The following is a 13,268-nucleotide window of genomic DNA, read 5'->3' on the forward strand; positions in this document are numbered from 1 at the left end:
ATGTATATGTATTGTTAATAAGTCTGCTACTAGGTATGTATACAGCAGAAAAAATGTTTATGTGAGGATATGTGTATAGTTGTGTTCATAATAATTTTATTTGCAATAGCCCTAAAATGGAAACAACACTCATGTACATCAATAGTAAATTGGGTTATAAGATAAAGTATGTTAAGTCAATGAAACACTGTCCAGCAGTACAAACAAGGAATTACTAATAACACATAGTAACATGACGAAATCTCACTGATAAAACACTGAAATAAATCAAACACCAAACATAATAGTATTTACATGAATTTCAAAAGCATATCTATTGTTAAGGAATAATAATTATTTGCTTGCTGAATGGTTACTAACTAGAAGGGAACATGAGGCAGCCTGTTTGAGTTCTGGAAGTGTTTTTTGTATATGCATTTTGGTTATGGTTATACAGGTGCATGTACATGTAAACTTTCTTCAAGGAATACCCTAAGATTTCTGCATTAATTATACAGTTGTAGCTAAGTACAGAAATTTATTTAAAACTTTTTAAAAAGTAATTTTTAATCTATTTCTTGTGCTTCCCCTTCACCCCCAGCAAAACTCTTAATAGTTATGCCTGGTAGTATGCTAAGTGCAATTACATTAAATTTATCTAACAATTTGGAAAGACTTTCTTGATGCAGCATGAAGCTTATTTAATATGGAACTTATTTACGTCATTTTCTATAACCTAAAGGTGTTTTTATAATGATCTTCATTAAAATTTATATAGTCCTTCAATTTGTTTTTAGATGATTTTGTTGTGAGCAGCATTCTCAATCCATTTATATTTCATAATATTGCTAATGTTCAAATTTGATTTTGTACATTTATCTTTTGTCAGTTGTCAAATTTTTTATTAATCTTTAAATCACATTAGTAGAGACTCAGTAGAGAAGGTGAATTGTACTTATTGTTATTTTACTAATTTTTGCATAAACTAAAATCTTTATGTGTTAAATGCTTAGGGATGCATCCTTGCCTCATTCTTCTTAGAGCTGAAAAGTGTTAAAAGTTTCCACAAGAAGTATGTTTTAGATTTGTCTTTATGTTGTTTACCAGCATATCACATAACCCCAGTTTTTCTAATCATATTTTTATAACGCATTCAGTTCAATTCAGTCGCGTCCGACTCTTTGCGACCTATGAATCGCAGCATGCCACGCCTCCCTGTCCATCACCAACTCCCGGAGTTCACTCAAGCTCACATCCATCATGTCGGTGATGCCATCCAGCCATCTCATCCTCTGTTTTCCCCTTTTCCTCCTGCCCCCAAACCCTCCCAGATTCAGAGTCTTTTCCAGTGAGTCAACTCTTCGCATGAGGTGGCCAAAGTATTGGAGTTTCAGCTTTAGCCTCATTCCTTCCAAAGAAATCCCAGGGCTGATCTCCTTCAGAATGGACTGGTTGGATCTCCTTGCAGTCCAAGGCACTCTCAAGAGTCTTCTCCAACACCACAGTTCAAAAGCATCAATTCTTTGGCGCTCAGCCTTCTTCACAGTCCAACTCTCACATCCATACATGACCACTGGAAAAACCATAGCCTTGACTAGACGGACCTTTGTTGGCAAAGTAGTGTCTCTGCTTTTCAATATGCTATCTAGGTTGGTCATAATTTTCCTTCCGAGGAGTAAGCGTCTTTTAATTTCATGGCTGCAGTCACCATCTGCAGTGATTTTGGAGCCCAAATAAATAAAGTCTGACACTGTTTCTACTGTTTCCCTGTCTATTTGCCATGAAGTGATGGGACCGGATGCCATGATCTTCGTTTTCTGAATGTTGAGCTTTAAGCCAACTTTTTCACTCTCCTCTTTCACTTTGATCAAGAGGCTTTTGAGTTCCTCTTCACTTTCTGCCATAAGGGTGGTGTCATCTGCATATCTGAGGTTATTGATATTTCTCCCGGCAATCTTGATTCCAGCTTGTGCTTCTTTCAGCCCAGCATTTCTCATGATGTACTCTGCATATAAGTTAAATAAGCAGGGTGACAATATACAGCCTTGACGTACTCCTTTTCCTCTTTGGAACCAGTCTGTTGTTCCATGTCCAGTTCTAACTGTTGCTTCCTGACCTGCATATACAAATTTCTCAAGAGGCAGGTCAGGTGGTCTGCTATGCCCATCTCTTTCAGAATTTTCCACAGTATATTGTGAACCACACAGTCAAAGGCTTTGGCATAGTCAATAAAGCAAAAATAGATGTTTTTCTGGAACTCTGTTGCTTTTTTGATGATCCACCGAAAGTTGGCAATTTGATCTCTGGTTCCTCTGCCTCTTTTAAAACCAGCTTGAACATCTGGAAGTTCATAGTTCATGTATCCCTGAAGCCTGGCTTGGAGAATTTTGAGCATTACTTTACTAGCATGTGAGATGAGTGCAATTGTGCAGTAGTTTGAGTATTCTTTGGTATTGCCTTTCTTTGGGATTGGAATGAAGACTGACCTTTTCCAGTCCTGTGGCCACTGCTGAGTTTTCCAAATTTGCTGGCATATTGAGTGTAGCACTTTCACAGCATCATCTTTCAGGATTTGAAATAGCTCAATTGGAATTCCATCACCTCCACTAGCTTTGTTTGTAGAGATGCTTCCTAAGACCCACTTGACTTCACATTCCAGGATGTCGGGCTCTAGGTGAGTGATCATACCATCGTGATTATCTGGGTCGTGAAGATCTTTTTTGTACAGTTCTTCTGTGTATTCTTGCTACCTGTTCTTAATATCTGCTGCTTCTGTTAAGCCCATACCATTTCTGTCCTTTATTGAGCCCATCTTTGCATGAAATGTTCCCTTAGTATCTCTAATTTTCTTGAAGAGATCTCTGGTCTTTCCCATTCTATTGTTTTCCTCTATTTCTTTGCATTGAGTGCTGAGGAAGGCTTTCTTATCTCTCCTTGCTAGTCTTTGGAACTCTGCATTCAGATGCGTATATCTTTCCTTTTCTCCTTTGCTTTTCACGTCTCTGCTTTTCACAGCTATTTGTAAGGCCTCCCTAGACAGCCATTTTGCTTTTTTTCATTTCTTTTCTATGGGGATGGTCTTGATCCCTGTCTCCTGTACAGTGTCACAAACCTCCATCCATAGTTCATCAGGCCGTCTGTCTATCAGATCTAGTCCCTTAAATTTATTTCTCACTTCTACTGTATAATCATAAGGGATTTGATTTAGGTCATACCTGAACGGTCTAGTGGTTTTTTCCTACTTTCTTCAATTTAAGTCTGAATTTGGCAATAAGGAGCTCATGATCTGAGCCACAGTCAGCTCCTGTGGCTGTATAGAGCTTCTGTATCTTTGGCTGCAAAGAATATAATCAGTCTGATTTTGGTGTTGACCATCTGGTGATGTCCACGTGTAGGGTCTTCTCTTGTGTCGTTGGAAGTGGGTGTTTGCTATGACCAGTGCGTTCTCTTGGCAAAACTCTATTAGTTTTTGCCCTGCTTCATTCCGCATTCCAAGGCCAAATTTGCCTGTTACTCCAGGTGTTTCTTGACTTCCTACTTCTACATTCCAGTCCCCTGTAATGAAAAGGACATCTTTTTTGGGTGTTAGGTCTAAAAGGTCTTGTAGGTCTTCATAGAACTTTTCAACTTCAGCTTCTTCAGCCTTACTGGTTGGGGCATAGACTTGGATTACTGTGATATTGAATGGTTTGCCTTGGAAACGAACACAGATCATTCTGTCATTTTTGAGATTGAATCCAAGTACTGCATTTTGGACTCTTTTGTTAACCATGGTGGCTACTTCATTTCTTCTGAGGGATTCCTGCCGGCAGTAGTAGATATAATGGTTATCTGAGTTAAATTCACCATTCCAGTCCATTTTAGTTTGCTGATTGCTAGAATGTCAACGTTCACTCTTGCCATCTCCTGTTTGACCACTTCCAATTTGCCTGATTCAGGGACCTGACATTCCAGATTCCTATGCATTATTGCTCTTTACAGCATCGGACCTTGCTTCTATCACCAGTCACATCCACAGCTGGGTATTGTCTTTGCTTTGGCTCCATCCCTTCATTCTTTCTGGAGTTATTTCTCCACTGATCTGCAGTAGCATATTGGGCACCTACCGACCTGGGGAGTTCCTCTTTCAGTATCCTATCATTTTGCCTTTTCATACTGTTCATGGGGTTCTCAAGGCAACAATACTGAAGTGGTTTGCCATTCCCTTCTCCAGTGGACCATATTCTGTCAGACCTCTCCACCATGACCCACCGGTCCTGGGTGGCCCCACAGGGCATGGCTTAGTGTCATTGACTTAGACAAGGTTGTGGTTCTAGTGTGATTAGATTGACTAGTTTTCTGTGAGTATGGTTTCATTGTGTCTGCCCTCTGATGCCCTCTTGCAACACCTACCGTTTTACTTGGGTTTCTCTTACCTTGGACGTGGGGTATCTCTGCACCGCTGCTGCAGCAAAGCGCAGCTGCTGCTCCTTACCTTGGACGAGGGATATATCCTCTTTGGTGCCTCTCCTGACCTTGAACGTGGAGTAGCTCCTCTAGGCCCTCCTGCGCCAGTGCAGCCATTGCTCCTTGGGCGTGGGGTAGCTCCTCCCGGCCACCGCCCCTAGCCTCGAGTTGGGTAGCTCCTCCAGGGCGCCGCCCCTGACCTCCGACGTGGGGTAGCCCCTCTAGGCTGCTGCTGTGCTGCCACAGCCTGGAACTCTTGGCCGCCCCCCCCTGACCTGGGACGCTGGGTAGCTCCTCTCGGCAGTTCCTGTGCCATCGCAGCCTGGCACTCTTAGCTGCTGCCCCTGACCTCGGACGTGGGATAGCTCCTCTTGGCCGCTGCCCCTTGGGCATGGGGTCCTCCCGGCTTCTGCCCCTGACCTCGGACGTCGGGTAGCTCCTCTCGGCCGTGTTTGTGCACTGTTGGAGCCACCGGCAACTTCCCTGGTGGCTCAGACGATAAAGCATCTGTCTACAATGCAGGAGACCCGGCTTCGATCCCTGGGTCGGGAAGATCCTCTGAAGAAGGAAATGGCAATCCACTCCAGTATTATTGCCTGGAAAATCCCATAGAGGAGCCTGGTAGGCTACAGTCCATGGGTTGCAAAGAGTCAGACACGACTGAGCAACTTCACTTACTTATATGAGGTTTATTAAGCATGGCTCCAGGATTTTTATCAGATACCTTTTGAGATCTGGTATTATAATCATTTAGTTTTATTCTTTACATTGTTGATTAATTGAATTGAATTCCTAATGTTGAATCATCCTTGTGTTCCTGGGGGAAAAATGTATTTTATTATATATGGTCTTAATTTTTGTATTATATATATAATTTAATATATATTATACATGTGATTTAATTAAGTAGTTTTCCTGTTTAAATAGCTGCACATAGAAAACCAATAATTTATTGAAAATTCATTTGCTGTAATATCAATTAAAATTTTTTTCTTTCTTTTTCCCCCCCCCCACAGTCTGTGGTCGATGACTGGATTGAATCATATAAACAAGACAGGGACATTGCACTTCTGGATTTAATCAACTTTTTTATCCAGTGTTCAGGATGTCGAGGTACAGAATGTTGGAATAAATGATGTACACTGAGACTTTGTCAGTCCAGAAGTTTCAAATTTACTTTACCTTGTGTTAATCATTGTATAATTCATTCTGGAATTCATTGCTAGTCTTTTGTCGTTAACTTATTTTATTTAAAAATATTTCTCATTTTCTTAGTTTAATTTTACTCATAACAGATTTCTGAAATTTTAATGTTTTGAAGGAAATCTGAAATTGAGGAGTTTGTGATTTGACTTTTTAGATCACAAGATTTTATAGTTAATGTTTACTGGTATTATTTGTATCTATGCTCTATGTTGTGAACTGTGCCAGTTGCTAACATTCATTATTTTGAATCCTTATCTTGTAGACGAAGTTCTTGAAGCTTAAATGTTTGAGGGTAACATAAATATGAAAATCAGGTTTAAGTTTACAATCATTTGGAATCCATAGACAGTTTATTAAAAAGTGAAAAATTTTTTATCATATTAGTTGGTAACTGATAGAGATCTTTTTTCTGTAGAATAAATATTAACAGGTTAAATTGTACTGTATGGGATAAATCAGTTGGTAGACACCTTTCTTTGCTTATCAGTGCAGAAAGGTGATCTTCTATTGAGGTCACTGATCAAATTGATTTCTTGAAGGCTTTCTTATTTCTGATGAAGTTATCACTCAGCATATTAACATAAGAATTTTATCGAATATTTACCAAGTACCTAGGTTATTGTTCCTATGTATTTATGTATGTATGTATGTATGTGTGTATATATATATATATATATTATCAAGACAGTCTCTGCCCCAGTAACTATTAGAATATGTTTAATTTTTATTTATTTTTTTAAATAATTTCTGCTTTAATTTTTTTTAATGTCCTTTCTAATTTGAGTTTATTTGCTATTTATTTATTTCACCATGCCATGCAGCATGCAACATCTTAATTCTTATGCTGGAAATCCAGTCTGTTGCCTACTGCAGTGGAAGTGTGAAGCCTTTTTATCTGGACGACCAAGAAAGTCCCTGTTGAGTTTTTAGTTTATTTTTTTTTTCCACTGTTGAGTTTTTAAAGAAGGATGTTTTGCAAAGAAAAGGAGGGAAATATACCAGTAATTCACTGAACTGCTCATTACCAGAAGACTAATAGAGTTGGTTACAATTTAATGACTGTTTGAGCTTGGCAGTTTACGTGCCAAGCTGTGTGCTTTACATACATTAGCTCATTTGATATTGGTTTGACACTTCTATCAGTCAGATATGATTTTTATTCTGTCGTTCAAGAAACTAAGGATTCAGGGCTTAGGTTAGTTTTTGGACATCATCCAGTTTTTAAGTGCTGAATTTACGATTTAGATTCAGGCTTGTCGCTATCTGGAGTCTCCGTGTCTAACCACAAGGTGTAGTGTCGGAATAACAAGGAGGAGCTTCTGACTGAACCTAGGTTGTGTGTTTCTGTGTATGTGTGAATATGGGGATATTTGTAAGAAAGTGCATCTCAAAGGAACAGACTTGATACTGGAACTGAGGTGTTGCATAAGAGTAAATTAAGGTGGAAGAGAAAGGTCCAAGTTGACAGTTGGTATAAAAATTCCAGAAGAAGAGAAAGTACAGCACACTCTAGTGCGTAAAGAGAGTTTGTGGCAGCAACCTGGAGCATAGAGTTAGATGAAGATTGGCAAGAGATTAGTTTATTTGAAGGAAAGTGAGTTTGTTAATTTTACAGTCTTAAACTGGGAAAGGTAAGTACTGAGTGAAGTGCTTTACATATGTGGTCTTATCTAATCTATGTAAGTGTCCTGTTAGAATGAGTTTTGGTTTTAAAACGAATGGTAGTCTTAAAATTTTTTGCTTTTGTAAATTGTTCGTATGGTTCAAAAAAAAAAAAAAAACCATAATAAGAGAAATGTAAATCAAAAAGCCTTTATACTTCTTGCCTTCCCATCTATCTCCACAGAGTTACTTCTTAACTCCTTTGTTGTATATCCATCTGTCTGTCTGTATGAGTAGGAAATGTATGCTCTTTTCTTCCTCATCCCTCTCACACAAAAGATAATGGTGTATAGAGAACTTTCTTGGTTTCCTACCTTCCTTCCCTTCCCTCACATTTCTCCCCTTCCTCCCTTTCCCTTCCTTTTCTTCTCTTTCTTCCCTCCTCTCCATTTCCTCCCTTCCCTCTCCCTCTTTTCCAGCATCAAAGCATTCCTTTTTATGTATGTACAACAATTTATTTAACTAGTTGTCTGTTAACAGCGCATTGACTACTATCTGTTGTCTTTTATTCTTACAATGAGTAATTTCGTGTGTACCTCATTTGTTCTTTTTTTTTTAATTTTTTATTTATTTTAATTGAAGGCTAATTACTTTACAATATTGTATTGGTTTTGCCATACATCAACATGAATCTGCCAGGGGTGTACATGTGTTCCCCATCCTGAACCCCCCTCCCACCTCCCTCCCCATACCATCCCTCTGGGTCATCCCAGGGCACCAGCCCCAAGCATCCTGTATCCTGCATTGAACCTGGACTGGCGATTCGTTTCTTATATGATATTATACATGTTTCAATGCCATTCTTCCAAATCATCCCCCCCCCCCCGCAACCTCTCCCACAGAGTCCAAAACACTGTTCTAATACCTCATTTGTTCTTTGTGGCAGAATGAATTTCTGTAGGTTATTATATTTTCATTTATATTAGATATTGGCAAATTTCCTGTTTTGGAAATTATGTCCATTTTACTCCTATCAGTAGTATATGAAAATATCTGTTTTTATTTGGTCTTTTCAACAAAGTGTTTTTATCAAAATTTTTTATTGGTTTTATGAATGATTTAAAAATATATGATTTTTTTTTTAATTGAGGTGAAATACACTTAAACAGTTAACCATTTTAAAGTGGGTGGTTTAGTAGTTTTTAGCACATTAATAGTGTTCTACAACCACCTCTTTCTGGTATCAAAACTTTTTTGTTATCACCCCAGAAAAATACTTATACTAGTCACTCCACATTAAAGCCTCTCCCCTGCAGTCCTTGGCTACCTCTAATCTGCTTTCTGCTCCTATGTTCTAGTCATTTTATGTAAAAGGAGATTGTACAGTATGTGACGTTTTGTATCTGATCTCTTTAATTTAGCATATCTTTGAGATTTCTCTGAGTAGTAGCATATATTGATAAAATTCATTTCATTGTATGTATATATTACAGTTTATCCATTCATCCATTGATGGACACTTGGACTTGCACTTTTTGGTTGTTGTGAATATTGTTACTATGAATATTTATGGTTAGGTATCTCTTTGAGTACTTATTTTTTAATTCTTTGGTGTAAATACCTAGGAGTGAAATTGCTGGATCATATGGTAATTCTATTTTAAGTTTTTGAGGAACTGCCAAACTGTTTTCACAGCAGCTGCACCATTTTAAATTCCAGAAATACATGAAGACTCTTATTTCTCCACATCCTCTAGAACACTTTTACTTTCCAGTTTTAAAATTTTAATGTCCTAGTGGGTATGAAGTGGTATTTTTTTTTTATGGTTTTGATTTGCATTTTCTTTATTACCAGTGACTTGGGCAACTTTTTGTGTTTTTGGCAATTTGTATGTCTTTTTTGAAGAAATGTGTACTTGAGTCCTGTGCTTATTTTGAAATTAGATGGGTTTTATTTTTGCTGTGAGTTATTGTATTAGATTTCTTTGTTTATTCTTGATAGTAAATCTTTTATCAGATACATAATATGGAACTGTGTATAACTTGCAACTACTCCCACACTGTAGGTTGTCTTTTCCCTTTATTAAAGATGTCCTTTGATGGACAAAAGTTTTAAATATTTGTGAAGTCCAACTTTTTTTTTCATTTCTTTTGCTCACGCTTGTGGTATCAAATCTTTGAATCCATTGCCAGTTCTAAGCGCATGAAGATTTACCTCCATATTTTCTTCTAATAGTTTTATAGTTTTAAATCTTATATGTAGGTCATTGATCCATGGTTAAGTTTTGTATTTGGATGATTTTAATTTGTATTTCTCTTACATGTGTGGCTTGAGAGCCATTTTTCTTGTTTTTTCCATTTTCTGTTCCTATCTCTTGCTACTTTTCCTTTTAGCTGTCTTCGTAGTTCCTGAAAAAGCATTTGACAAAACAGATTTTAAAACATTTTAGTATATCAGACTGAGATGCATATTTTCTTAACATGTTTAAAAGAGAAAGCTCATTGTCTCTCATATTAGTGCAGTATAATAAAAATCTAAAATAGATTCAAGTACCTGTGAACGTGTAGTAAGCAGATACTACTAGCACATATGAAAGAAAGACAGCTGCAAGATAAAACTATACAATATACCATTTTTCATCTATCAGATTGAAAAAATTATAAGTTATAATCTCTGTTCTTTAGGCTGTGAGGAAACAGACACTCTTAAATTATTTGTTGGAATAAAAGTGGATACATATCTCATAGATATAAATTTGACATTATCTACCAAAACTCCTTCATAGCTCAGTTGGTAAAGAATCTGCCTGCAATGCAGGAGACCCTGGTTTGATTCCTGGTTCGGGAAGATCTGCTGGAGAAGGCATAGGCTACCCACTCCAGTATTTTTGGGCTTCCCTTGTGCCTCAGCTGATAAAGAATGCGCTTGCAATGTGGGATACCTGGGTTCAATCCCTCGGTGGTAAGAACCCCTGGAGAAGGGAAAGGCCACCCGCTCCAGTATTCTGGTGTATACAATCCATGGGGTTGCAAAGAATCGGACACGACTGAGCAACTTTCACTTTCACCAAAACTCCATATGTTCTTACCTTTTGACCTAGCCATACTGCTTCTGGAATTTTGCCATGAAGATATATTTCCATTTTACAAAAATAAATGCACAAGGTTATTCAGTAACATATTATTTGTAGTAGTGAAATATTGGAAACAACCTAAATGCCAATGTATAGGACAGTGATTGAATAAACTGTGGCAAAACTTGTTCAGTGGAGGTTTTGGGCATGGCAAAAAATTATGAGGAAAAACTGTGTGGGCTAATGCAGGGAGATTTTCAGGATACATTTTTTTTTTTTTAAGTGCAGAAGAGTGTGTAAAAGTATTCAACGTTTTTTAGAGGAAAGAAGGGAAATAATAGAATATACACATGTATCTGGTCTCTTGACCATAAAGAAACAAAGGGAAGATAAGACGCAGAATAATGATTGCCTACCTGTAGGGTATAGTGAAAGTGAAGTCACTCAGTCGTGTCCAACTCTTTGTGACCCCATGGACTGTAGCCTACCAGGCTCCTCCGTCCATGGGATTTTCCAGGCAAGAATACTGGAGTGGGTTGCCATTTCCTTCTCCAGGAGATCTTCCATACCCAGGGATTGAACCTGGGTCTCCTGCATTGTAGGCAGACATTTTACTGTCTGAGCCACCAGGGAAGTCCCCTGTAGGCTATGTGTGTATGTAAATGGAGTGGAAAACTTACAGGGAATTGGGGTGGAGGGATGATACTGGAATATACTTTTTGAACAGTCTTGACTTTGGGAGTTATCTTCATGTATCATATACTCAGAAAAAAAAGAAAAATCAGTGAAGATGGACAGAAAATCCAAGACTTGGATGCACTCAGAATAGATGAGTCATGCATAAATAACACATGCTGAAGAGTATAAAAAGTACAAACTAAAATTTGAACTCAGTGCTTATACTCCAGACCTAGTGGGGGAAAGTGAAAAACATATTATTTCCCTCCTCACATTGTCTTCTTACAAGATATATATTATGAATAAAATGGTGCTTTACCTGTACAAACTTAATAGACACCACCTTAAACAAATTATGAAAGCAAACAGTGCAAACAGTTATTAAACCAATTGATAGCATGTGCTTCATGGTAGGCACTTATAAGAACTCAACCTCATTTTCGTATTATTCTAGCCTATAGTACAGAGTCTGAAACTACTCATGAGAAAACAGTGGGCAAGCTCAAGTTGAGGTATATTTTTTCATAATAACTATCCTGTGCTCTGTAAGAGTGTCCCTGTCATGAACTGTTCCAGAACTTAATGCAATACACGATCTTAGATTTTTCTTTGACATAACATTATTGAGACAAATAGTAAATTCCAAAATCAATTCTGTGAATTAGAACATATATATTATATTGTTAATTTCATCATTCTGATCATTATTCTGTAGTTGTATTAGATTTTTTTTGCTTTGAGGAAATATATACAGAAGTATTGATGAATAAAGGGATATGTGAAGAGGGAAAGGATAAAAAATGTAAAATGTTTATATCTGAGAATTTGGTGATGGATATTCAGAATCCCATGTACTTTTCTTACAACTTTTTTGTAAATTCTGGAAAGTGAAAAATGGAAGGATGAAAAATCCTTTTAACCCCAAAGCCAACATCATGCTCAAGGGAATCTAGTAGAATAATTTTCACTGAAGTCAAACAAGACAGAGATGCCCATTTTCACAACTGCCAGTTAATATTATCCATATAAGCCAGCATGTTTGTGGTGAAGCCAGTAAAGTGAAGTATGTATGATCACTATTTGAGAGTAATATTGAAAGTTGAGAAATTTCAAGAGGTTCAGTTTGCAAAACTAGTAAAAACAATATAATAATTCTGAAAGAGATCAAAATGGCAGAGCATGAGGATGCTGAGCTCCCTTCTCCCTGATGGACATCTCAGAAATACAGTACATGTGTGGCTACTGTTACTGAAACAAACTGTACACTGATAGAACAGCCTTTCTGTAACCAAGACTGCAAAGAAAGATTCACACAGAGTTGAGTAGGAAGAGAAGAGAAATGATCAGTTCTGGACTTGCACCCCTAGCAAGGAGAGCATATCACAAGCTCAAGGATCCTTCCTAGGGTGTGAGACATTTGAGCTACATATTTGGCAACCCAGATTTGGGATTACCAGGAAGATGAGTCCCCTTAGCTGGTTTGAAATCCACTAAGACTTACTGTATGGCTATACAAAACCAAAATTCCACTTGTGATGGTTGCATGCAAACACTTGTTTCCCCTCAGGAACAAGGTGGAGGAAGCAGATTTAAAATGACCTGAGACTCTGACTGATTTCCTGCAGCTGTCCCATCGCACACTCTAGCTTGCACTGGGTACTTGCTCTGGCCCCCCTTCCTCTCACACTGTACTCTCCTAGGATGAAGGCTGCCATTGCCAAGTAGGGTAAGGACTTGGAGATTTGGAGCTAGCTCACACTCAGTCTTATGTTGGAACAGAGCAAGGGCAGTCCAAGACTGGACGGCTTCACAGAATTCTACCAAACATATTAAGAATATCTACTACCTGTCCTTCTCAAACTTTTCCAAAAAGTTGAAGAGGAGGAAACATTCCTAAGTTCATTCTGTAAGGCTACTAATGCACAGACTGCCCCCACCCCAAATACAAGCCAATATCTCTGATGAATATAAGTACAGAAATCTCAAGAAGGTATTAGAAAACCAAATTCAGCAATCATCAAAAGGATCATACACCAAGATCAGAATTCAGCAATCATCAAAAGGATCATACACCAAGATCAGAATTCAGCAATCAGAACGATCATACACCATGATCAAAATTCAGCAATCAGAAGGATCATACACCATGATTAAATTGGTTTTATACAGGATGCAGGGATGGTTCAGCATTCATAAATCAATGCACCACATTCATGAAAAGAATAAAATTACACAATCATTTCAGTAGACAGAATTCAGTATTCATTCATTCATGATAAAAACT

General features: G+C 37.8%; 1 protein-coding gene across 1 annotated transcript in view; it reads left to right on the forward strand.

Moving 5' to 3' along the window:
• Nucleotides 1-13,268, forward strand: part of STAG1 (STAG1 cohesin complex component) — a 496,550-nt gene that overhangs the window by 220,889 nt on the left and 262,393 nt on the right. The window contains exon 5 of the mRNA XM_070375938.1: nucleotides 5,442-5,538. Within this exon, the coding sequence (XP_070232039.1) occupies nucleotides 5,442-5,538 (97 nt within the window). The remainder of the gene's footprint in view (nucleotides 1-5,441; nucleotides 5,539-13,268) is intronic.

The sequence above is a fragment of the Bos mutus genome, chromosome 1 (genome assembly GCF_027580195.1).
Source record: "Bos mutus isolate GX-2022 chromosome 1, NWIPB_WYAK_1.1, whole genome shotgun sequence".
NCBI lineage: Eukaryota > Metazoa > Chordata > Mammalia > Artiodactyla > Bovidae > Bos > Bos mutus.